This window comes from Corythoichthys intestinalis, chromosome 2, assembly GCF_030265065.1.
Source record: "Corythoichthys intestinalis isolate RoL2023-P3 chromosome 2, ASM3026506v1, whole genome shotgun sequence".
NCBI lineage: Eukaryota > Metazoa > Chordata > Actinopteri > Syngnathiformes > Syngnathidae > Corythoichthys > Corythoichthys intestinalis.
In genome coordinates this window covers 18229124-18252699 of record NC_080396.1, presented here as the reverse complement: position 1 = coordinate 18252699, position 23576 = coordinate 18229124, and the positions used below count along the sequence as shown (strand labels likewise).

Sequence of the window (23576 nt, the reverse complement as noted above, 5' to 3'; positions counted from 1 at the left end):
GACGGTGATCGACGTCCAATCTAATTTGGCTGCCTATCATCCCAGTCAAAACCATTGAGTGACGTCAATTGCAGCCGGTTAACTGTTGAATAAATTGCTTGCTTTGCCTTTGTTGCACATGATGTAATCATTTATATGCTGCTTGTTGTTGTTGCTTTTGAATTGTTGTTCTTCAGGTCTAAAAGCCATATTTCTATTGGTTATGTACATGTTATTGTTGTCATCGAAACAACCATTAAAATTCAGTTTTTATACATTTGTACAGTAAATGGGTGTCCAATTAGGTCAAACAAAACATTGCCACATATTATATTCAGGGGTGAAAGTGGCTAGAATTTCTTGCCGGAACTCCCCGACGTGAAGTTCGCCACGGAGCCAGAAATTGTATTTATTTTTTTATTCCTTTCATATTTTGGCGGGGGAATGGGGGGGGGGGGGGGGGGATCAAACCTCTTAAAATACTAAAATGCAAAGAAAACTGTTTTAGCACAGTTATTTCTATAACACATACAAAAACCGATTTTCATTCAAAATTGAATTTTCTTTCAATGATTTGCCAAATAAAAGTTAACAAAAACAGCAACAACCCCAACCTCCATCTCCTAATTTTTATTTTCCCTCAGATACTAAATGCCAAATCTCAACTTTTTTTTTTTTAAATAATAAAGATATAAGTAACATACATTCAGAAAAATAAGTACAAATGACTTATATTATGTAGAGTGAAATGGAATATATTTTGAAGATCGCGCAAACATTGACTTTTTTAAATCATAAGGAAATGAATAAGTAGCCTAACATAAATGAACAAATATAAGTCCAAAGTGCACGTTGACAGCTAAGATGTTCTGAACCTCCCCATCAGCGCAAATAAAACTAAATATGAGAAATAAGCCTCCTCAACTCTTTCGTCGCCCTTAAAGATTTGATCCATTTTATGTTGCATTGCCCTTTTTTTGTCGCATCAATTCAACAAGCTTTTTTTTTTTTTTTTTTTTGCTGTTCCAGAAAACATGCACATTTGAACCAATCAGAGCTAACCATCTCTGCTGATCACATGTCAGTATGTCAGCCAATTGAACGGATAAATGAATCCAGGCGTTTTTCTTTGCTGCGTGAATTCGCACATTGACGTAACTCATCATCGTCAGACTCAGATAACTGCAGCAGCTGGGGAGAAACCTCCATGCCGTCCGTGGAATAAGATCAAGAATAAATATTGGTGGAAACGGATTACGCTACACAAGCACTTTATTATGCTTGTTGTTTACACTTGTATAAGTAAATCTGATGTTTGTAGATTGTTTTCTTCTTGATGCTAAAATGCATGTGTGGCAGCTTAACTTTTTTTTTTTTACATAGCATTTTCACAGTTGCTGTCACATTTTCGGAAACAAAGCACTGTGTACCGGAACAGCGTTCCGGCCCTGAATCTTATACCGGAACTGCGTTCTGGCCCTGAATCTTATATCGGAACTGCATTTCTGAGCGTTCTGGTTAACAAGATTGTATTTATTGTAGTGCAGCAACGATTAATCGATTAACTCGAGTATTCGATTAGAAAAAATGATTCGAATTAAATTTTGCTGCTTTGAGTATTCGTTTAAATGGCGTTGTAATGGTTTGTTTTGAAAGAGTTTGCATTTAGTTTTATTGATTGGCTTCTAGTCTGCCTCATTTCACATGGCTGAATCCAGGTGCTCCCTGTTAAGACCAATATAAGCTAAGTTGTTGTTTTAGCGAATGTTTTTTGTTTTTTTTAAAATGCATTTGTTATTTAGTTTACAGGTATTTTTAGCCTATTTTAGTGGGAATATGTGTCTGAACCATTTGTTAAGAGGATTGTAAAAAAGTTAGCATATTATGGCATTTCAACTCGCGGACCTTTGCTATGTAAGTTAGCCAATTGCTCTTTTGTTGTACATAGATCCTCATTTATTCATTTTTTAATACCGCTGGAGGCTCAGGTGATTTAATTTTTCATGTTCCTTATCCGATTACTCGATTATTCGAACTACTGGTTCATCGATTAATCGACTACTAAAATAATCGATAGCTGCAGCCCTAATTTATTGTTTATGCTAATTTAATTTACGTATGTTCAAATATTGAAATTTCAATTTAAAAATCAATTTATTTTGGAAATTTTCAAAATGTTTCTTTAGTAGTAGGCTATTTGAAAAAAGTTTTAATCGAACAGTGTATCACCTGAACCAATACACATGAAAGTTAGTACAGATTTATTTTGCATTGATTATGTAGCCTATCAATTAATTAGGTTCATATTTGTGGGAAATGTAGCCCTGACCCGTTCACCCAATCTGTTTGGTCTTATTAATGTCCCGGCACCAGCAAAAAGTGTACATGCAGGTTATGCTGTTATTCCCTACCAATGTTGAGACCAAACCTACGCCCTTGATGGACACATAAATCTCCATCATCTCTGGTACAGAAGTCCTTTTATTGTCTAGTCAAACTTCTATGTACACTCCATGCAGGTACCAGCAGGTGTCCTATTTTGCTCGCTCGGAATAGTGGCACCAACATAACCCCATAGAAATCTAGCAACGTTGGTGGACAAGGGTGTCCATTATCAACCACAGGATGTTAAAAAAAAAAGAAAAGAAAACATGACATTTTCTCTTGTATAATGACCTTCTCATCAATCATCTTATTTGATTTAAAACAAGTTCTTTCTCGATGCAGAGGTCTGAGGACAGTATCCTACAGTTGTGTTGCTTTTTTAACAACACTAATGAAACAATGAAACACAATCTTAGCAGTACAGTATTTAATACAAAATTATCAATTATGCAACATTTAAAAAGAGCTTTACAGTATGTACATAGTGAAAAACTGACATACAACGTGCAAACTTTGCATTTGATAAAGAAATAGTGATCCCTCGTTTATCGCGGTTAATGGGGACCAGAACCCGCCGCGATAAGTGAAAAACTGCGAAGTAACCCCACCCATTGTGTGTTTAATGTATTTATTCAAATTTAGCATTGGAAAGACATACACATAAGACATGTTTTTTCACTTTTTTCCCAAAGTATAATTAAAACAAACCTTTATGTATATACAGTGCCTTGCAAAAGTATTCGGCCCCCTTGAATCTTGCAACCTTTCGCCACATTTCAGGCTTCAAACATAAAGATATGAAATTTAATTTTTTTGTCAAGAATCAACAACAAGTGGGACACAATCGTGAAGTGAAACAACATTTATTGGATGATTTAAACTTTTTTAACAAATAAAAAACTGAAAAGTGGGGCGTGCAATATTATTCGGCCCCTTTACTTTCAGTGCAGCAAACTCACTCCAGAAGTTCAGTGAGGATCTCTGAATGATCCAATGTTGTCCTAAATGACCGATGATGATAAATAGAATCCACCTGTGTGTAATCAAGTCTCCATATAAATGCACCTGCTCTGTGATAGTCTCAGGGTTCCGTTTAAAGTGCAGAGAGCATTATGAAAACCAAGGAACACACCAGGCAGGTCCGAGATACTGTTGTGGAGAAGTTTAAAGCCGGATTTGGATACAAAAAGATTTCCCAAGCTTTAAACAGCTCAAGGAGCACTGTGCAAGCCATCATATTGAAATGGAAGGAGCATCAATCCACTGCAAGACTACCAAGACCCGGCCGTCCTTCCAAACTTTCTTCTCAAACAAGGATAAAACTGATCAGAGATGCAGCCAAGAGGCCCATGATCACTCTGGATGAACTGCAGAGATCTACAGCTGAGGTGGGAGAGTCTGTCCATAGGACAACAATCAGTCGTACACTGCACAAATCTGGCCTTTATGGAAGAGTGGCAAGAAGAAAGCCATTTCTCAAAGATATCCATAAAAAGTCTCGTTTAAAGTTTGCCACAAGCCACCTGGGAGACACACCAAACATGTGGAAGAAGGTGCTCTGGTCAGATGAAACCAAAATTGAACTTTTTGGCCACAATGCAAAACGATATGTTTGGCGTAAAAGCAACACAGCTCATCACCCTGAACACACCATCCCCATTGTCAAACATGGTGGTGGCAGCATCATGGTTTGGGCCTGCTTTTCTTCAGCAGGGACAGGGAAGATGGTTAAAATTGACGTGAAGATGGATGCAGCCAAATACAGGAACATTCTGGAAGAAAACCTGTTGGTATCTGCACAAGACCTGAGACTGGGACGGAGATTTATCTTTCAACAGGACAATGATCCAAAACATAAAGCCAAATCTACAATGGAATGGTTCAAAAATAAACGTATCCAGGTGTTAGAATGGCCAAGTCAAAGTCCCGACCTAAATCCAATCGAGAATCTGTGGAAAGAGCTGAAGACTGCTGTTCACAAACACTCTCCGTCTAACCTCAATGAGCTCGAGCTGTTTTGCAAGGAAGAATGGGCAAGAATGTCAGTCTCTCGATGTGCAAAACTGATAGAAACATACCCCAAGCGACTTGCAGCTGTAATTGGAGCAAAAGGTGGCGCTACAAAGTATTAACGCAAGGGGGCCGAATAATATTGCACGCCCCACTTTTCAGTTTTTTATTTGTTAAAAAAGTTTAAATTATCCAATAAATTTTGTTCCACTTCACGATTGTGTCCCACTTGTTGTTGATTCTTGACAAAAAATCAAAATTTTTATATCTTTATGTTTGAAGCCTGAAATGTGGCGAAAGGTTGCAAGGTTCAAGGGGGCCGAATACTTTTGCAAGGCACTGTAGATTGAAGGAACCTGACCTTCTAGCCAGACTGCCGGAATCGCGCCAGCCAAACTGCGGACCTGCGCTGGCGCAGCTCCAACGACCCGGGCCGGCGAGATCCCGACAATCCGGCCAGAAGGCAAAACTCTGCGCTTTCACCTTAGTCTTAACCCTTTGTACTGACCCCATTTTGAAAGGTTTAAAGAAGGCTCACCGAAAACAAGTTGACAATGTATTCAGGTCAACAGCGATCAAAACGGCAAGGTGAAACAGAAACAAAGGCGGGGTGTCAAGGTCACGCTATCACACGTCAACAAAAGATTCCCGAGAAAAATGACAACGCTTAGTTAAACATTCAGTCTTTTGAAGGCTCTTGCGGGGCGGACCGTGGGCAGGAAGAAGGGTGTGTTTGGGATTATTGTCTGTTTGTGGATTGGACAGGAGGATCCGGGAGTTACTCTATTCAGGGCAACGAGAGTTGTGGATTTTGCCTCCTCAGCGTCAAAGGGGTTCTTGGAGTCTTATCAGACGTGTTATCCATTGGATATCGGGTGTTCTCCGGTGTTCCTTGTATTAGGACAGGGCATCCCGCCATTTGTTCTGGACTGTCTGGGAGAACTGATTGCGAGAGGTGGTGGTGCTGACGTGGGCTCGTCAGCGTCAATCTTGCTCTTGCCGCACATGTTGGGCTTCCGTGATAAAAAGGCGTTGTGTATCTTTTATGCCCTATATTCTGCTTTTTTTCCCTTAAACTATGGTATAAGTGCTATTTATTTTATATTGGGTGTGTTAGAGTAATACAAACAGTCAAACAGTAAATATGAGAAATGATACTATTCCCTGATTGATTATATTAAGTGTGTTAGAATAATGCAAACTCCTATCTCTATTTATGCTCTATCTCCTTCAATATATAATTTAATAAATGGTTTTTAAGTACTTTAAATGTAATAACCATACATTTTAAACATGTTACTGTCCCACCGAATTATTTTTAAACAAGAATAAAGTACAAAAATGCTTGGCTTTATTAAATGCTTCATTGGGTGAGTCCACTCAAATCCGCTCAAGCTGCTCACTTACACACAATGAGTTGCCACAGCAACTGTTTAACAAGTTAAACCAGGGGTCGGCTACTCAAAATGTTGAGAGTCATACTGGAGCAAAAAAACAACAAAAAATGGAGCCACTAAAAATTGAAAGCCTTTTATAAGCCTTATAATGAAGGCAACACATACTGTTTGTACTTATAATAGCTATATTAGCCTACTATCAAAACGAAAGCGAAAAGTTGGCTACAAATACATAATTAGCCTTCATGATTAACGTATTTTCCACACTATAAGGCGCACCTGAAAGCCTTTAATTTTCTCAAAAGCCGACAGTGCGCCTTATAATCTGATTTCTTTATGTATGGATCAGTATTGGTTAATAATATGAGATTCCCTTTTGCTCAAAACGGTTTTAAAATAGGCCATTCATTGAAGGTGCACCATATAGTGTGGAAAATATGATATATAATGTATATATGATAATATAATATGAAATGTTTATTTTATCTGCAGTGCATCCTATAGAGATTGACGCACCATGTGACCATGCTGGTGCACGATGCCGCCTCAAGTTTAACTTCATTACAATATTAACTCATTTTCTCCAAAAAAACGTATAAATACGTTCTATTTTTAATTGCTTTAGTGTCCCAAAAACGTATTTATACATCTTTTGCATTGTTGTTGTTGTTTTTTTTTTGACAGTCGGCATCTATAGGTTCCCATGTATCTAAGATAGAATGCACAAAGCTCAAAACCCATTTTAAAGCAATAAAACTGGCCACTGGAGGGCAGTAGCACATTTGGTAAGACCCCCAACCCGATTCAACCAGTACAGCGTAGTTGAGTCAGTGCTGCTCGCCGAGGAGAGCCCGCGCCCTCCAGTGTCCCGCACGGAAACCCGCACGGCCAAACCAGTTCCCCCCCAGGAACACAAGTTCCCCAGGCGAACTAGGCAGTGGTCACCACAAAAGAAAGACTAAAAAAAAAATCCATGTTTACGAGTCAGGCGGCGATGAGGGAAAAGTTTAACTCGCTGTCGCAGCCACCAAGCGTCATCTATCAGTTAGTTATGTGTAAATAAATTGTTACTTTGCTATCAAAAGCTCTATTTGTCCGGTTGTTTATGTTATTTTGTAAAAGTAAAACATTATTCAGATGTTTGGGATGTAACTAAAGCAAAAAATAGCTGTGTTAAAGTCAAAGTTATGTTTGAAATGTATGCGTTTACAAAAAGCACATTTTCTCCGTTTTTTTTCATCAGAAATTGGAAAGTTGCTCAAACTAAGCAATTTTCTAATGCTGATTTCTAAAGAATGGAAAAAGATATGAACTTACTTTTTTTCTGCTAAAAGAAGAGAGTCTAATCTTTCTTTTGGTGGGTTCCATGTTTATATAGCAATAAAACAAAATTTTCTGTGGGCCTTGCAAACTCAGTCAAAATCCAGTAAAACGGCCGGGAGCGAAGGGCCATGCTCCGGTGAGAATGGCTGGGAGTGAATGAGTTAATGTTTGTCCTCCTACAGAAACCATATTAAAATTAAAAATATATTTGCCTCCTCCATCTTTTTCCATTTTCAAACATTTTTGAAAAAGCTCCAGGGAGCAACTAGGGCAGCGCTAAAGAGCCGCATGTGACTCTAGAGCCGAGTTAAATGATGATTGACGCATGCGTCACTTTGAAGTTCGAGTCTCTGTTAAGATCAAACCTTAACCGTCTGTCAATCATCGTTAACTTTAATAAGCTACTCCAGTGCACTGCCTGTCCAACAAAGAGCAGGGAGAGGGAGGGAGGGAGAGGGAGACTACGCGATCGGCTCGGGACAGCTCATCTGTATTTATTTATTTTTTAATTGGAAAAAAATCCGCGATGGACTGAGGGCGCGAAGTTTGAAGTGCGAAGTAGCGAGGGATCACTGTATTAACCTATTGGCTGCGATTGACGGCATTAGACGTCCAATCAGTTTGACTGGGAGAGGCTAGCAAACCATTCAGAATGGATTTGACGTCTAGTGCCTAGTGGCAAATTGGACGTTTATTGTTGTCAATGCAAGGCAGTCGTCATGTTGAGCTCAGAATGCTGAGGCGACATCTGTGGTGGTGCTTCTAACATCATGCCATGTTGCGATTGTCTGGGAAGAAAGACGGGGATCTCATTAATTAAGCGAGAAATGTGACTGCGCAACCTTGTGTATTTTATTTTGTGGTCTGTACCTGAGAGCGTGTCCTTCGAAGCCCAGAGCTGTTATGAAAATGTTGATGAGCACCGTGAAGAAGACCAAGACAGTTGCCACATTGTTCATTCTGTTCAACTTGGCGTGTTTGCGCACATCATTCAAGTCGTACTTCACTGTTGGTACAGTCAAGCAAAATAAAAGACAGACATAAAGAGGACTTTGTGTGAATGTTAACAGGCCAAAAACTGCTTGACAGGAATCTGAGTAGAAAAGGTAGGCGCTAACTATAACATATGGAGTTATTTACATTTAAAAACAAGTGTGAAAAAGTCCAACTTTTAACTGTTTTGACAGGTTTTAAACAGCTAATCTTTTCATTTGAAATTTGAATCATGGTTAAAAAAAAAAAACTAGAGATGGTCTCTCAGTTACTTACCTATAAAGACAAGCAATAGGCCAACGATGACTTGCAGCGTGATGGACAAAGACAATAAGACAACAAGAGGGATGTAGAATCTGTACTGAGGCCCAACGTAGAGAACTGTCTTTAATTGGGACGAGTTGGCCATCAATAAGGCCACATCTAGCATGCTCTGAGCAGCACTCTTCTTAGTGGCGTAGTGATTCATATTAATGGGCCGATGCTCTTTGCCTGAAGGGGATACCGTCGCCTGCGGGGCACACCACAAACCCAATAATGTTAGTACTGGTGCACGATAATTATTGGTCCGATAATTATCGGTCTGATAATACGAATTATGACGTCATCCCAATAAATCCAATAACATAATAGGACCGATAATACAGTATGAACTGTGCTCGCTGGCTGGGAAATCAGTTGACCATTTGCGGGGCATTGCTGCCACCTGCCGGTCAGAATAATTCGCTGCATCTATAATTTGGCCCACAAACTCATTCACTTTACACTGTGCTGTGTCTAGCGTTAGCATCGACAATCGTGAATGCTTTCTGTTACCTACGTTTCCGCCTCGGAAATATATGTTTGTAAGTATTTATGTTTACTATAACATATGGATGTGCAATATATGTTTACTTCGGTGGTGAAGGGTCATATGTACAGAACTTCGTAAGTTGTTGTGTTATAGAAGCCAGCCACTGCTTAAGGCTAGTGGCTCAAGTTAGTGTACTGTGCTATACATACAGTGGGGAGAACAAATATTTGATACACTGCCAATGGGAAAACCCATTGGCAGTGTATCAAATACTTGCTCTCCCCACTGTACATATAATAGTTGTCGTTTTAATGTTAGTTCTGTCAGCATGCTTGGTTAGATTTTATACTATGCGGAGAATAAACCTCATACTTTATTGAATACGGGTTCACTCACTGCTGTTTATATTGATTATTATAAGGCAAGCCATTAATCCTTTTTGTTCTACCATATTTTTGTTATGAGGAATGAGTGATAAACCTTACTATATAATGTTTACAGTGTTAGTTATAAGTAAGTTATTGAGAGGCTTTTTGGTTATTGATAGGCTTGCTGTCCTAACCTGTCTCCCAGGTTAAGAAAGTTGTTTCATGGACCAAAACCACAACAGTCTCCTGTAGCACCAAATATTTTTATCTGATGACAAAGCACAATACCTGTTGGGTTTATGTTTTAGTTCAGTGCTCATTGTTCAGGACACACATCTTCAATTATATTGACTAATTGATTGTGATTGACTCAAATTATATTTATTTGAAAAAATAAATATTGGCACTTTATTTGAAGTCAAGACTGTTCTTGTCTTTGTTTTGTTCATTATAATAATGTCCATGTCATTATGAAAATTCTGGTGAGATCAAAGACAAATCTATGTTGAATCCACCAATATTATTTTTTTAAACCTCCAGGTGTTCAAAAACTCGGGTGAATATACATTAAAAAAAAATTATGTATTTATCATCGGTTATCGATATCGGTATCGGCTTTGAGGAGCAGGAAGTTATCGATATCGGTATAGGTTCCAAAAAATGGATATCGTGCACCCCTAAATGTTAGTTCAGTTCATCTCTAGTAATATTAACTTTCATGCACGAATTATAATTAAACCCTTACATTGCACTCATTTAACTCATTGGCTGTCATTGACGGTGCTAAATTGGACGTCTAGCACCGTCAATGGTGCTGAAAGATGAGTATTCACAGCAACTCCTTCCAGTTTAAATGAATTGGACATCTATCATTGTCAATGGCAACTTATTATTTAAACACTATGCATTTTAAAGGGAACCTCGGACTTAAAGACTCTAATGAGCCCCAATTGTTCTGTTTTACTAAAATATGTTATTAGAAACATATAAAATATTACCGCTCATTTAAAAATCTATGATATTTAGTACATGTTTTGACCTATGGAGGGCGCCATGTTTTATGGACGCTTGGGGTGATGACGAAGATTGTGACTATCACTTGACGAATACTACCGGTGTTACCTCAATTCCTTCTACGCGGTGAGACATCCAGCACATGTGCTCATCGGTTAAAAGCGGTGAGTACTTACTATTTGTGTTGTGTTTATTGAGTCTTTTATTACCTTTTCATTGCCTCAAAATACTTTTTGCATGTGTTTCCCTCTCATACCTTTAAAGTGCATGTGACACGAAAAAGCATGTTTATTTCATAATACACGCGGTATTTTACGCTACTGAATGATATGGACCGCTTGGATGTGTGTGGAAGCGATCGATATATTTATTTAGTTTTTTGAATCCCGCGCCATGAAAAGGAGTGACTTCCATTGAGGAGGAGGGCGCTGTGACATGTACGGATGAAGGCGTCCAGTTCACTATACAGCCGTACTGTTGTGTATGAGGACTAAGGATTCAGCTGATTTTTCAGATTAATACGTTTATTTTTCTCATCACGCCAACCAAACGGCTGCAGAAAAATCTTGCTGTATGAGGGAGAGGCGTGTGCGACTTTTTAGAGTTTGAAAAGGTTCCCATTCACCGTGGATATTGGCTAAAACAAGCCCTACTACTGTGGGACCATTGGACTTACGAGGAAGTTAGTAAACATCTTGTTTTGTATTATGTCAAATACGAATACAGCGATTACAAAGTAAACACTACAAACTTTCTTTAAATAAAGGACTACTTACGTTTGATCATTGATAGGCATGTAAAAAGCTCTCCTCATGCACGTTAGCTGCACAACAACTGCAGCCACCCTCCTCCGGAGAACAAGCTGTAAATTGCTCTCCGCCGGGCGGTTTGCCGATCCGCGAGGACAATCGACAACCCAGTCGTCATGTCAAATAATCCGGGCTAGTTATGTGTGATTTTCTGCTTCGAAGACTTTGAAACATCACTCGGTTCATTGTAGCATGTCGGCTAGCTATCACGCCTCTTGGTTTGTTTACATTCTCCGAAGCCGGGGAAGGGAAATGACATATGTTCGATTTAGGTGTCATAAAATATCGTTCGGGAGGTGCGACAGTAAAGGTGAAGTCGACAGTTTTGACCATTATGGAGTAATTTTGCCATGTCGTCCTGAATAAGTGCATTTTTATTATTTTATATTCCATTTAGCACAAGACTGTTATTTGTCATGACCATGCCATTTATTTAGCAGTTGGGGAAAATACTTGGATGAAAAGAATATCCTGTAAAAATATTGAAGTAAAGAGACAGAAACAATGATATTTTGCAGATCTCTTCGTCGCGTTTTCCTCGTTGTGAATAGTTCCCCCTCGACAGGCTGACTGGTCCTTCTCAAGCCATTTATTTAGCTATTGGTGAAATATACTTGGATATAAAGAATATCCTGTAAACATTTTGGAGTAGAGAGACTGAAACAATGACAATTTGCGGCTCTCTTCGTCGTGTTTTCCTCGTTCTGAATAATTCCCCCTCAATGGGCTGTATAGTAAAACCGATGAGCCCAGTCTCCCGCTGACGTCATCCACCTGTTGGGGACGCTTGAGCCCTATAATGGTAGGCGTGGCTAACCGGCAGATTAAAAGACTAATTTCTCGTCATCTGCGCTTTGCTAAATTGTTGTATATAGTCGAATCGTCTCAAAATATGATTCTAATTCACATAATAATGCTATTCAAGACTTTTTTTTCTCCTGTCGTATGCTCTTTAAGCATTGTGTTTTCTTGTAGTAGCTTTATAGCAGATTATTGATCTGTTGACCACATAAGTCACGTAGCATATTTAAACTACTCTTTGTAACGGTCATTAAAATGGTTTTTGTATTAAAATAGAGGTTTAGTAATTTAATGGTTAAAAGTTAATTACAGTATTTATTGAAAGTTGTTTAATTCATATTGAGAATTATTTGTTTGTAAATATTTTATATAGTAATTGTTTTTGGTTACCACTAGTCTCGCGAGAGTTGCGGGGTGTGAGTTGCAGCGAGACCTGCTCTCGTCCACACATGGGAAAGATTTTCATTAAGCCATTCGCAGCAGCAGGGAGAGTTGGCCAGCTGCATAGAAATAAACAGGTGCTAGCTGCACAAGGTATTTTCTGTTATATTATTGTATGTTGCAATGTTTTTTTGAAACTGTTATTAATTGTACTTTTGTTCTGTAAAGCTTTGTATGCACACTAGTTCGCTTTTGCACGCCCAGGACCTCCAAAGTGGCAGGCGGCCACGAGGTTAGCTTGTTTTCTGTTTAGCACATCTCCTTTTTTGTTTAAGTATTTCAGCTTTATTTGGTGCATCTTTAATTTTCACGACATTGGAAGGCATTTGAAGGCAGTGGACTAAGGGAATAAAGTGCCCGTCTTTGAGAAACCGTGCCCTGTGATGTCATTTTGGAGCCACACTGTTATTGGATATTACTACGTTTAAATATTTTCTTAAGGCATTTTTAGTACGTATCTATACAAAACAAGCTGAAAGCGCATGGTAGTATTTTGGGTGTCTAATTCGCCTATTGTAGAACGTTTCACCGGTGCAGCACATTTTGGCAGAACACCGTATTTTTTTTTCCTACTCTCGTCTCATCTCATCCAGTCTTTCCTGTTCATTTTGCTTTTGCTGCCCTTTTTGTGAAATACCGACAATGCTGTCATTCTCATTAATGTTCCTCTCGGGTTCAAATTGAAAGGGTTGAGTAGATGACATGTTTATGTCACTAGAGTCATACTCTGGAAGCCCGGCAGCGTAACCATATGGCGACCTACTAGTTAAACTAATTTTAAAAATTGCATAAAAACGAAATCATCAAGAGGGGGTTTCCACATCAAATTATTTTAACTCATAATAACGTTTATCTTTGAAAAACAACAAGTCTTTCTATCCGTGGATCCCTAAATGGTAAATGGTGTTATACTTATATAGCGCTTTTCCACCTTTCAAGGCGCTCAAAGCGCTTTACACTATCTCGCCAAGAAGAACCTAATCAGGGGCCATAACCAGAGTATATTTAGGTTTTTATTAATTTGAATTAATTTTTAAAAAAACATTTTATTAGTTTATAAATTTAATAACATTATTTTAAAAAATACAACAGTGATTAATAATTAAAGTAACAATTGCTAATATTTATTTTTTTTAAATGACCAAAAATTGCCACTTGCCCTATGAAGGGTCAAAGGTCAACTTTTGAACAGCTGTCCACTGTAGTGACCACTGTCCATGAAAGGGTTCATAAATGACATGAAGACAGCACCATTAGCGGATTTTAAGGGGCTGGCAGGCACCGTGGCACAAAAGTGTAATTGCATGTAATTGACTTTCCTATATACATATACAGGTATATATATATATATATTATATATATATATGTATATATATATATATTATATATATATATATATATATATATATATATATATATATATATATGTATAAGTTGTACAGCAATAAAACTGCAAAAAAAAATGAATGAAATGAAAAAAAAAAAATTTTTATAATGGGTCGATATTATTTTTCAAGCACCTTAGTCATTTGCTTTGCATATAATTTAAGAAAAAAATATTTTTAAAAATGATTTTTTTCTTTGATTGAAAATATTTTTTGATTGAAGCAATTTTGGGGGGGATTGAATGATTTAGACACAACAAATGTCCTAATCATAATATAATCATAATAAGAATTGCTTTAATCAAAACTTTTTCAATTAAAAATTAAGTGTTGAAATGCGAATTTTTCAATCTCAAATATTTTTTCGCATTCAAAAACTTTTTTCTATGATTGATTTTTTTTCTTTTTTTGATTGAAGTGATTTTTCTTTTTGAAAATCTATATTTTTTGAAGCAACTTATTTTTTGATTGAATAATAAAGAAAAATGTCCAAGCCAAAATGTGACCCAAACACAAATCAACATAACTTCAATCAAAAAGTTGCTTCAATAAAAAAAAAAACTTGACTTCTATCAAAAGAAAAAAAAAAAAAAAAAGAAATTAATCAAAGAAAAATAGCTTTCACATGCATTTTTGAGTTTTAAATTTATTTTTGCATTCAAACACTTTTTTTTTTAATTGAAGCAACTTTTTTTGGTTGAAAACATTTTAATTCAAGCAACTTTCTTTTTTAAATTGAAGCAAATTTTTTTTGATTGAATAATAAAGACACAAAACTACCTCCATATGGCTCTGCCCAGGGGATACAATTTATGACTGGGGTAACTACATTGGCACGACACCAGCAGGCATACCAAATTCAATGGATGACGATCTTGGCGAAAAGTATTGCCTAAGCAGCCTGATTTAGAATTCCCATCAAGAATGATGGAAAACAAAAAACGCTCATTGTCAACTTATTATTATAAATATTCTTGTAAGTTAATTTTATTGCTGACTCTGCATTTTCATCGACATGTTGTGCCCCCTCTGCCCCGAAAGTCAAACTTCGCCTTTGGACAGCACATAAAGGTTTTGTAAATTTCCCATCCAGACATTACTTGTACAGTACAGATTTTTTCCTCCCCCATCTCGGAGATATGCTTTTTTGTTTTGTTACTAGGCGCTTAGGTGTGTAGCTACAAAAGGGAGTGGCCCACATACGCGATGCTGTGAATCACCTGGCTAGAGTAAAATTATTCCAGGACAATGTGTTCATGCCTACAGTTTCACCAGACCTCAAGTCCTGTACAGTATTCGGTTCTTTGAATACAGTAGTTAGAGTGAAAATGGGAGGTACATTTACCGCAGTATGTAGAAAACCAAAAAAGGGGAACTTAAATTTTGTTCACCTTTATTTACACAGAGACACACATAAAGGGCTGATACATTTTACTGTGAGTTTACAAATCCCGTCACACAGGTAGGTGAGATATGACACTTACACCACAGCTGTCTGAGTTAACAACACTCTCATTCATCGCCACATAGCAGTGGAGGAAAAAAAACTTCACTGAACTGTCATACGCGGTGACATCTACGGTATCTACCCATCCACAGTAAAAAAATCATTCTTACCTCAATGTCATTGTGTTTATTGAGTGCGATGGCCTCGCCGTTGTCCGCATATTCTCGGTCCATATATTGTTTTCTGTCAATTTCCCAATCCTTCTTGCTGTCCTTTACTGTGAGAAGAGGCGGTCGGGCTCAGAACAACTTGAGACTGAAGCGAGAGTGAGAGGAAGTGAGTAAAATGCTGAGGAGACAGACAGGATTAACAAGTCAGGAAACTCCTCCAGTTACTCTTATTGGGACATCCCCACTTGAGTAAGGAAGTATACTGTGTAAAATAACTGTAGAATATGTTTCAGACCATCCTCCAATAGTCCAACCCCTTCCATTATTTTGTCTCTATTACCTACAGGGTTTTCCAAAATGTTTGACCCCATTTCGTAGGCAAATAATTTTGACAATTTTCGTTGGAATGACCTCAAATTTTCACAGCTTGTGTAGAAACTAGGGCTGTCAAACGATTAACATTTTTAATCGAGTTAATTACAGCTTAAAAATTAATTAATCGCAATTCAAACCATCTATAAATATGCCATATTTATCTGTAAATTATTGTTGGAATGGAAAAATAAGACACAAGATGGACATATACATTCAACATACGGTACATAAGAACTGTATTTGTTTATTATAACAATAAATCAACAAGATGGCATTAACATTATTAACATTCTGTTAAAGCGATCCATGGATAGAAAGACTTATAGTTCTTAAAAGAAAAATGTTAGTACAATTTATAGAAATTTTATATTAAAACCCCTCTTAATGTTTTCGTTTTAATAAAATTTGTCAAATTTTCAATCAAAAAAATAAACTAGTAGCCCGCCATTGTTGATGTCAATAATTACTTACACAATGCTCATGGGTGCTGAAGCCTATAAAATCAGTCGCACCCAAGCGCCAGCAGAGGGCGGCAAAACTCCATAAAACACAATTAACAAGTGAGCGTTTCACTGTACCGTCATTTAAATTTGTCTGAGTGGGGCATCTGCGTTAATTGCGTCAAATATTTTAACGTGATTAATTAAAAAAAATAATTAACGCCCGTTAACGCGATAATTTTGACAGCCCTAACTAGAAACGTTTCAAGTTTTTGTGTGTAATTGTTGGCATTTCTATCTTTTCAGGTTAAGAAAAGCCGTTCACTTCAAAAGAAAAGGCATTTTGATAAGGCATTTTGCAGGCGGCACTCATATTGAACATTGATGAAAATCTGTTGTAGAACCAACAAATATTTCTACTTTTCTTTGTAAATTTAACCAATAAAACGTATGACCTTCCACATTAAGTGTATTTAGTTTCATTAAGATCCATCAAGTAGTTTCTGAGATATGGGCATTTAGAATAGGTCAACCATTTTGGAACACCCTGTACTTTGTAATTTAGACCAAATATTGATATGATATAAATAGTCAAGGCAACAAATATATTGGTAGATTCTACCTGTTATACGCTTTATAAGCCTTGAGCTGCTTAGTAGGGTTGTTCCAATCATGTTTTTTTGCTCCCAATCCGATCCCGATCGTTTTAGTTTGAGTATCTGCCGATCCCGATATTTCCCGATCCGATTGCTTTTTTCCCCCCTCCCAATTCAATTCCAATCATTCCCGATAATTTTTGCCGATCATATAGATTTTGGCAATGCATTGAGAAAAAAAATGAAAAAAACTCGGATGTATGTATACATTCAACATACAGTACATAAGTGCTGTATTTGTTTATTATGACAATAAATCCTCAAGATGGCATTTACATTATTAACATTCTTTCTGTGAAAGGGGATCCACGGATAGAAAGACTTGTAATTCTTAAAGGATAAATATGACTTTGTATATCGTGACTAAATATTGCCATCTAGTGTATTTGTTGAGCTTTCCGTAAATGATACTGTAGCCATTTAACTGTTCTGCCAAAATGCATGATGGGAAGTACAACCATGACTGTGCGTAGTGCCACCAATTGATATATCTTCTCTGCGTTGAGAAATAACACGGGGTGTTAAGGAAAAGATCAACTACTACCTTTCTTCCCCACATAGCTTCCCACAGTTTTTCTAATCGTTGAGGAAGGGATTGTAAGGCTTTAGCCAATTAAGAAAAGGCTCCAACGACTGCCAAATTCACTCTACACAATTTACGCTGCCGCTTAGCTCTATATAAAGGTAAAACGGTGCCATTATAGATTGAACGCGACAATGCGTGAGTGGGTCGTGCAGCGCATGCGTTAATTGAGTTAAATGTTTTAACGTGATTAATTTAAAAAAAATTAATAACCGCCGTTAATGCGATAAATTTGATAGCCCTACTTTAAGACGAAATTAAAGACTGTGGATGAGTGTAAGACATTTTGTCTATAACGTTAAATACAATTAGAAAACGATTTGATTTAAAAAAATATATATATATTTAAAAAAGGCATGTCCGATATTTTTTTGCCGATTCCGATACTTCGATCGATCGGGACATCTTTACTGCTTAGTACAAACAATGTCAAATAAGACACATTTGACATCATCCTATTTTCTATACTTCTCATCTTCTACAACAGGGATGCTTTTATTTGTGTGTTTTTCGATGCCGTGATCTAGCCACACTTGCGTTGCGATCGATGTAATGAGCACTCCTGCTCTATAGGGTCATACAGGTGTATTGCTGCAACAATTAATCGATTAACTCGAGTAATTAGATGAGAAAAAGCTTCGGATCAAATTTTGCCGCCTCGAGTATTCGGTTCGAGCAGTGTTTTTCAACCTTTTCTGAGTCACGGCATATTTTCACATTGGAAAAAAATCTCGCAGCCAGTGGCGCCTCCAGAAATTTTTCATAGGGGTGGCCAGATGGGGCCACTTAAAATCTTGGGGTGGCCAAAACTAAAAGCCATAATTTCAGGTTTTCATTATATTACTGCAGTAAAAAGGTCAGGGGTAAACTATCAGAAAGACTTAAGGACACGGCTACTGATATACTTTGGTGTATTGTGTAATATTTGATGTTACTAATGATTTAATGTGCATAGTCCATAACTGTCCAGTCAACATTTTGATTTTCTGTTTTATTGTGTTTTGTATATATTTTGCATAAGGTGCACATTTAACTAGGGCTGTCAAACGATTACAATTTTTAATCGAGTTCATCACAGCTTAAAAATTAATTAATCGCAATGAATCGCAATTCAAACCATCTCTAAAATATGCCATATTTTTCTGTAAATTATTGTTGGAATGGAAAGATGAGACAAGACGGATATATACTTTCAACATAGTGTACATAAGTACTGTATTTGTTTATTATAACAATAAATCTACAAGATGGCATTAACATTATCAACATTCTTTCTGTGAAAGGGATCCACGGATAGAAAGACTTGTCATTCTTAAAGGATAAATGTGAGTTTGTATATTGTGACGAAATATTGCCATCTAGTGTATTTGTTGAACCTTCAGTAAATGATACTGTAGCGACTTAACTGTTCTGCCCAAATGCATGATGAGAGGTGGTGCATCCATGACTGTGTGTGGTGGCTGCAAATGCTATATCTTCTCTGCGTTGGGTACACTACAGGGTGTTAATAAAAAAGATCAACTCCTGTCATTCTTCTCCACGTTGCTTCCCAAAATATTTATAGCTGTTGTCGGAGAGATGACAAAGCTTTTGCCAATTAAAAGCACGGCCCCAATGAATGCTTGTATCTACTGCGCTCTGCCTCTTATCTCTGTATATAAGTCAAACGGCACCATTGTAGGCTGTTTACGGCGACACGTGAATGAGTCGTACCGCGAATGCGTTAGTTGCGATAAATATTTTCACGTGATTAATTTTTAAAAATCAATTACCGCCGGTTAGCGCGATAAATTTGACAACACTACATTTAGCAAAACAAAATAAATGCATTCATTCGGAATGAAATGCATAACTGATGCTACAACAATCTAACTATATACTGGCAAGCAGGGTCGGCCCAGGCCATTTGGGGGCCCTAAGCAAAATAATGCCAAGGGGCCCATATTTTTGGCCCACCATTTCGTCACAGTGCACTGTGAAGCCCATACATGCAATCCAACCTATATGTCTATATTTTGTATATTAATCAGATTTTGTTGCACTGCATTCTTCAAAATTCTCACCCCAAATGATTGTCAGTACTTACAGTAGATAACGCCAAACCTTTTTCTAAAAGAGAAAAGAAAGAAGGAAGAACTTTTTTTTAAAAGCTTATAATCAAGTATCGAAACTCACAAAAGTCATATAAAGCAAACTGTAGTAAACAAAATAGAATATAAATTAAACAATTGCCAGATTGCCCCCTATCTGGGCCCCCTAGTGGTCTGGGGCCCTAAGCAGCTGCATAGTCTGCGTATAGGCTGGGCCGGCCCTGCTGGCAAGCGGGGTGGCCAGTGGGGTGGACAACCAATTTATAGGGGTGGCCGTGGCCACCCCCTGTGATTCACAGATGCATATCGGACAATTTTGAAATTTAGCCAAACTGGGGGTCTCAGAGCAGAACTTCAAGTCACCCGAGTGTTTTCCGGATATAACAATTGACAGTCATTTAAAGTATTTCCTACTTGAATTAAAAATGAAATCATACCATATCAAATAGCGTTGGTGTCTCCTTGAATACATAAGTAACAGTTAAGATGTAGAAATAATAATGTCGCATCTGAGCAAAGATTCATTTTAAAATATACTCCGCTCACCAGGGGGCAGTGTTAATCGAGACAAGCAACCAACCTGGAGCTCTTCTCCTATTTCCGTTAAACATGGCGGCTTACCTCGCAATTCGCACGGTGTCGTTGCGAGGAGCCTTCGGTCTACACAGGAGGACGCCGGGATCTCCTATTACATCCGCAAGGCTCGGGTGCTCCTATGCCACAGACGCGCCGTTCCAAGAGTCGACGGAGGAATATCACTTCGTCGAGCGTCTCATCCCGCCATCGCGGGTGCCCTCTCCGCCCAAGCACCTCGGGCCGACCCCGTCCGGTTGGACCCCCCCGGCAGAGTCCCCGCCGGCTCTCCCTTACATGATCCGCCGCTCCCGCATGCACAACATCCCAGTGTACACTGACGTGACCCACGGGAACCGTCACATGACGTTGGTCCGGAAGGTGGAAGGCGACATCTGGGCTTTGGAGCGAGACGTCAAAGAGTACCTGAAGAAAGTGACTGGCCGAGAATTACCGACGCAAGTAAACGAGGTCACGATGACACTGAGGGTCAAAGGCTATTTTGATAAGGAGCTGAAGGAATGGTTGACCAGTAAAGGCTTCTAAAGGAACATGGAGAATGACTGCATGGTTCTGTCAGACACACTTGAGTGACACTTATTCAACCGTGTTTGATATCTTTGGAATGCACACTAGTTGACTTTTGTCAGTGTTGCTTGTAGATAATTGCTTTCAAATGTTCATAAAGCATACCTGTAAATGCATGCTCTGTATATTCTTCTTTGCATCCATGACACAGAGTATCAACAACCTTTGACTCAACATTTCCCGTTTAGTGATGATCTCCAGCAAAACGTGCAATTATGAATACACACCAAACGGTGCACCTTAATTTCCATATGTTCCGCTGTCAGTATTGTAAATGGCTTTGGCTAAAATGGATCGCGCAAATTAGGGGTGTGTCAAAATATCGAAATTGTGATATATCGTGATACTTTGCATCCCAAAAGGTTATCGATTTGCTAATGCCAAGAATCAAGATACCGGTTTAAAAATGTGTTAATGTTTAAAAAAAACAAAAAAAAAACAAGTTGCTACCAAGATCTTCCACCATAATAGTGTCTCAGTTATATCTATGCCTTCCATTGACGGCGCTCGACACTGTCTATTAAGAACGTCATGGGGAATGAACATTTGTTCGTTCGAAACCAGAGCATTCACAGTCACTCTTTACGATTTTTGGGGCATTTACAGGTCACTTCCTGTTCTGTAACCCAAAATCAACAGGAAGTGACCCATAAAATGCCCCAAAATTAACAGGAAGTGACCCTGAAATGCCCCCAAATCAACAGGAAGTGAATAAAAGTCAACAGGTAATGGCCTAAAATGACCTTGTTGCCTGGCATTGGCTGCCACTGGCTGCGTTTCAATCGCGGTTTAAATGACCCCTCGCTCATTTGCCTTAGTCACCGCCCCCCCGGGGGAATCCCCGCCGCCATCTTAAGGGCCGTTCCAATTCCCAAAACAGCAAAGTGAACTTGGTGAGATGGAACCTCAGGTGGCTCAGTGATCAAATGGAAAAACGATGGTCATTCCGGAGCTCCCTGTATCCCACAATGCATTGCAGTGGTACACAGAAAATATATCCATGCGGTGGTGATAATGAAGCTCAAATACCGTTGGCTGCTGTCTATTTACCACCAAATAAGAAAATGAATGGAGGAGCCAGCACGGTGTTTGAATGGGATACCAAACTACCAAACCAAGAATAAAAAAAAAAATAGACTACGTGGCAGCTATGGCAGGACGTATGAAATCACAGGAGTGCCCAAAAAATAAATAAATAAATGAGTAAAGATAAAAATAAACTTTTTTATTGACTCACTTTTGTCAGTAAAGAAAAGGAAAAAACTGACATTTTTTTGTCATTGATGTTTCTATTTCGCTTGCCTCTTCTATTTTTGCTTTTAACGAAAGAAAGGTCTGTCAATCAAATGGTGTTGGGAGGGACTGAACTTAAACTTCAAATAGGTTAAATGTATTTGAACAACAAATCTGTTTACAGATTGTAAGGTATAGACAAATAAATAAATGAATAAATAATGAAATGCCTAAATAAAATTTGATACAAAACTTATAATTCTGATAATTCCCAGGTACCAACATATTGCCATCAAGCGCGGAATACTTCTCCGGCTTATTGACATGAGTCGCAGTATATTTTGTGCGATGTGGAATAATGGTGCCACCAGGGGGTGGCGAGGCCTGGCCATGGCTCACCCCAATAAATTTGTTGGCTACCCCACTGGTCACCCCACTCGCCAGTATAATGTCAGATTGTAGTAGCTGCGGAACTCAAAATTCTGACTGGACTATGTTCATTAACACAATATAATAGTATACAATAAACAATATAACACCATCAACAAAAGTTTATCAGAAGGTGTGTCTTGAAGTCTTTCTGACAATTTTCTACTGGCCTGTTTAATTCTACAACATAGTAAAAACCTGAAATTATGGCTTTTATTTTTGGGTGTGCCACCCCAATGTTTTAAGTGGCCCCATTTGGCCACCCCTATGAAGAATTTCTTGAGGCGCTACTGATTTGAAATAGGCAGTATAGCGCTACTCCAACACCTAGTGGTTGTTCCATGAATTTCTTGCCTGTGAGTGAACGAGGGCAGTTGTGTTCCATTTACGTCTTTCGCTCCCCCTCCGCCCTCCAAGTGGCCTCAGTGTGACACTGTGACGTCATAGCAAGTGCTCAGGGCAAGTGAGCAAGGGCAACTCAAACCGTGATTGGAACGCAGCCACCTACTGCCATAGAAGTGGGAGGGGTTCACTTGCTGCCACCCTCCCAGTTCAAATGGATTGGACGTCTAATAAGAGATAAACTTACATCAGAAGGATGTAGATTTTTTTCCCTGTTTATTAGGTTTGTAGAATGATTTCCTGACAAATATATCAATAATTTTTGTACCGTATAGCCATATCGTGAGATCGTTATCGTGAGCTTTGTATTGTATAGTATCATGAGTTACCAAGAGGTTCCCACCTCTAGCGCAAATCCAGGTGACATCAAATTCTTCTCTTTGGTCACAAAAGGTAAACACAGGACACAAGCTGTTTGTGAATCAACCCATTTGTTTTATATATGGTGGAAAACACAGACAAGGCTGAAAAAGCAGTTCCTGCTCTTGCACCCCTCTTTAAAATATACTGCTGTATTTTAAGTCAAAATAACTTGTGTTTGATAGAGCAATACGTCTACATGCTGCCATAGCAGTTTCATGGCCCATTAAGCCCCTGAACTATTTTGAATTTGTAATCCATCCAAAGAAAAATTGAAAGAAAAAAAGAAAATCTCGACCACTCCTTGATTTCTGCATTGCGACCTGTGTTATATTACCGTGTTTCACCCATAAAATCCCAAAAAATCCAGCTGTGACACTCGGTGAGACATGCTACAGTTTTTTGATTGAAACAAGTACCCGATAATGTCTCGTTAAAATCATGGTATCTTTAATTATGCTCTCTCATAATCTCACCTCAAGTTAGGGTTAAGGGGTTAAAAAAAAAAAATTGAAAAATGCCCTCCTGTTCA

At 38.3% G+C, this 23576-nt stretch overlaps 2 protein-coding genes across 2 annotated transcripts; one reads left to right on the top strand and one right to left on the bottom strand.

Moving 5' to 3' along the window:
- Nucleotides 1–4663: 4663 nt before the first annotated feature.
- Nucleotides 4664–20521, bottom strand: si:dkey-93l1.9 (uncharacterized protein LOC562339 homolog). The gene is made up of 5 exons (XM_057830717.1): nt 20081–20521; nt 15316–15460; nt 8364–8598; nt 7965–8100; nt 4664–7882 (listed from the first exon to the last, which is right to left on the bottom strand). The coding sequence occupies exons 2-5, from the start codon at nt 15376–15378 to the stop codon at nt 7795–7797; spliced, it is 522 nt and encodes a 173-aa protein (XP_057686700.1). The 5' UTR covers nt 15379–15460; nt 20081–20521; the 3' UTR covers nt 4664–7794.
- mrpl49 (mitochondrial ribosomal protein L49) lies at nt 20033–22687 on the top strand. The gene has a single exon (XM_057830718.1). The coding sequence runs from the start codon at nt 20069–20071 to the stop codon at nt 20576–20578; it is 510 nt and encodes a 169-aa protein (XP_057686701.1). The 5' UTR covers nt 20033–20068; the 3' UTR covers nt 20579–22687.
- Nucleotides 22688–23576: the final 889 nt, after the last annotated feature.